Genomic DNA, 3,594 nt, shown 5'->3' with positions numbered 1-3,594 from the left:
ATACGTACATATGGAGGCATGCACGCATATGGTATCCACATGCAATATCTTATACGATTACTGGTTGTCTGGGCGGGATCTTCTGGAGAAATCCCCGGAATCTCTTGGAGAAATGCACGTTGAAGTCCTGGAGAAATTCCCGGCGAACCCCTGAAAAAATCTTTGTTAAATCCTGGAGGAATCCCTGAAGCATTCTTGTGAAGTTCCCGAGGGACTCATTTAAAAATTCTTGAAGAACTCCGGGTGATATTCTTGATGAATTTCTGGAAGTATTCCCGTGGTACTTCTTGAGGAATTCCTCAGAAACTCCTAGGAATTTCCAAGTAACTACTGTGAAATTCTGGAGGAATTCTTGAATGTATTTATTGAGGAATGCCTAGAAACTCCTAGGAATTTCCAAGAAACTGCTGGAAGAATTTTGTGAGATTTCCTGGAGTAATCTCCGCGGAACTCCTGGAGAAATCCCGGGGATTTCCTGGAGTTATCTACACGGAACTCCTGGAGAAATTCCCGAGGAACTCCTGAGAAAATCCCGCTGAATCCCTTGAGGAATCCCTGGGGAATTCTTGGAGGAATCTCCGAGGGAACTCCTGGAGGAATTACCGGGGAATTGCTGGAAGAGTCCCCATAGAACTCCTGGAAGGAATGCACAGGGAACTCTTGGAGGAATCCCCAGGCAACTTCTGTAGGAATTCCTGGGGAATTCCTGGAGGAATCCCCAGGGAACTCCTGCAGGAATCTCCGGGGAATTCGTGGAGGAATCCCCGGAGAATTTCTGCGGAAATCTCCGGGGGAATTCCTGGAGGAATCCCCAGTGAACTCCTGACGGAATTTCTGAGGAGCTCCTAGTGAAGTTCCCGAGAAACTTATTTGAAAATTCTTGAAGAACTCCGGATGATATTTCCGAAGAATTTCTGGTAGTATTTCCGAGGTACTTCTTGACAAATTCCTCAGAAAATCTTAGGAAACTCCAAGGAACTACTCTGAAATTCACGAGAAACTCCTGAAGGAATTCTTGAAGGTACTTCTTGAGGAATGCCTCAGAAACTCCTAATATTTCCAAGGATGTGCTGGAAGAATTTTCTGAGATTTCCTGGAGTAATCTCTGGGGAAATCCTGGAAGAATCCTCGGAGAATTTCTGGAGAAATCCTCGGGATCTTCTGGAGGAATCCTCGGGGAACTCCTGGAGGAATTCCTGGGGTATTCCGGGAGGAATCATCGGGGAACTCCTGGAAGAGTCCCCAGAGAACTCCTAGTAAAATTTTCTGAGGTTTCCTGAAGTAATCTCCAAGGAACTCCTGGATGAATCCCCGAAGATTTCCTGGAGTTATCTCCGGGGAAATCCTGGAGAAATTCCCGTGGAATTTTTGGAGGAACATCCGGGGAGTTTCTGGAAAAATCCTTGGGTAACTCCTGGAGGAATCCCCAGAGAACTCCTGGGAGGAATACCCGGGATCTTCTGGAGGAATTTCCTGGAATCCCCTGGAGTAATTCAAGGTTAACTGCTGGAGAAATTTCCTGTGAACTCCTGGAAAAATCCCTACTAAATTCCTTGAGCAATCCCTGGGGAATTCTTGGAGGAATCCCTAGGGAACTCCTGGAGGAATTCCTGGAGAACTCCTGGAGGAATCACAGGGGAACTCCTGGAAAAAATCCACAGGAAACTCCTGTATCTTACAGGCTACTCCTGTGAGAACTCCGGGTTAAATCCTGGAGGAATCCCCAGGAAACTCCTGACGGAATCCCTGAGAAACTCCTAGTGAAGTTCTCGAGGAACTTTTGAACTCCGGATGATATTTCCGAAGAACTTCTCGAAGTATTCCCGAGGTACTTCTTGAGGAATTCTTCAGAAACTCCAAGAAATTTTAAGTCCTGAAGAAATCCCTGGAGTACTCCTGGTACTTCTGTAGGAATCTTCGGGTAACTTTTGGATGAATCTTCGGGGAAGTCTGTGACGATAAAGAAAACAAAACTACTGAAAACACCCAGTCATCTTATATTATTTTCATTTTTTTCAAAATGTTGTTTTTATCTTCGAATTGTTTCTTTTTAATTATAGGTATTTGGCGCATGCAATGGATCATTTCACGCTTTCTCGCTTGTTCAGGGTTGGTCGCTCTACTGCTCAACGCATTACACAGGAGGTGACCAAAATAATCTGGTCTGAATTGGCCAGTGAATTTCTTCCGGTACCAGATGAAAACACGTGGAAGGCGAACGCATCAGAATTTTACCGTCAGTGGCAGTTCCCGAACTGTTGTGGAGCTCTGGATGGTAAACATGTGGTGATCCAGTGCCCTCCTCAGGCAGGTTCGCTATATTATAATTACAAGAAGCAGCATTCCATTGTGTTGCTTGCAGTGTGTGATGCAAACTACAATTTCGTTGCCGTGGACATAGGAGCTTATGGTGGCAATTCAGACGGAAGCGTATTTTCGACAAGCGAATTCGGCCGCCGATTGCGTAATGAAAACCTGAATCTACCACCGCCAACATGTCTACCGAATTCTGATCAAGTCTCTCCACATTTCATCGTTGGCGACGCAGCTTTTCCTTTACTGCCCAGTCTCATGCGACCGTATCCTGGGCGTAATTTGCCAACTATCAAGGATTACTTCAACCAGCGGTTATCAAGAGCAAGGCGCACAATTGAAAATGCTTTTGGCATAATGGTGGCTCGATGGAGAATTTTGAAGGCTCCACTAATAATGACTCCTCAAGCTGCAGAAAACATAACCAAAGCTATTGTTGTGCTACACAACTTTTCAAATAAGCGTGCTAGACGCGAATACGCACCACCTGGATTTCCGGACTACCTCGATAATAACGGACAATTTGTGGATGGAGAGTGGCGAAGAATTGCAGACCCTTTACCAAGTGTGGCAGCGGCTGACATCAGTAGAAATCATAACGCTCCAAGAAATGCATATCAAGTCCGTGATAACCTGGCTCAATACGTAACTGAAAATCCTCTTCCGTTTGCAGTATCACAGTGAAAAAATGTAATTAGTATAGTCATGTGTTCTTTTAATTAATTCAAGAAAAAAACGAATCCAATTCTAAAACCTATTTTCACACGTAAAAAATATAAAAAAAGATCAGATAGTTGCAATATGACTATGTATATGTGAATGTCAAATTTGTTAATGTATCCCAAATGTTGAATAAAAATGTTGGCTAGATAAAATCTCCTTTTTTGTAATTTGAAACTGATTAAAAAGGGTTGAACTGCTGTAAGCATTTAGGATATGGACTTCCAAACGATTTGATGCTTTAGTACAGATAGGTAAGATACTATAATAAACCTACATGTGTTTTGCTTGCTTGTTAACGTTTCAACCCTAATGTGACAGGCAGGGTACCCGGGCACCTTTTTCGATTACAAATTTCGATACCTGTACAATATTGCCGTTATTGTCCTTAAAAATAGACTCCTTAGAACCCCACAGTTCTCTAAAATTTAAATCCTGTAATAATCATGGGTTTTGTAAGAATTTCTTAACGTTGAAAATAAAAATCAAATAGTATTCAATATGTCCAAAACAGGTTCTAATGATTATGTTAAAACTACATAGGGGAAATTATGTATTTTC

At 42.8% G+C, this 3,594-nt stretch overlaps 1 protein-coding gene across 1 annotated transcript; it reads left to right on the top strand.

Moving 5' to 3' along the window:
- Positions 1 to 1,993: 1,993 nt before the first annotated feature.
- On the top strand, positions 1,994 to 3,393 carry LOC115259833 (uncharacterized). Its single transcript, XM_029860665.2, has one exon. It carries the CDS (start codon positions 2,077 to 2,079, stop codon positions 2,995 to 2,997), a length of 921 nt encoding a protein of 306 aa, XP_029716525.2. The 5' UTR covers positions 1,994 to 2,076; the 3' UTR covers positions 2,998 to 3,393.
- Positions 3,394 to 3,594: the final 201 nt, after the last annotated feature.

Source organism: Aedes albopictus, chromosome 3 (genome assembly GCF_035046485.1).
Source record: "Aedes albopictus strain Foshan chromosome 3, AalbF5, whole genome shotgun sequence".
Lineage (NCBI taxonomy): Eukaryota > Metazoa > Arthropoda > Insecta > Diptera > Culicidae > Aedes > Aedes albopictus.
The sequence above is the reverse complement of the archived record's forward strand: the minus strand, read 5'-3'. Positions and strand labels throughout refer to the sequence as shown.

Coding starts and splice junctions, on each gene's coding strand:
- LOC115259833 (XM_029860665.2), top strand. CDS start 2,077: ATGGATCATTTCACGCTTTCTCGCTTGTTCAGGGTTGGTCGCTCTACT.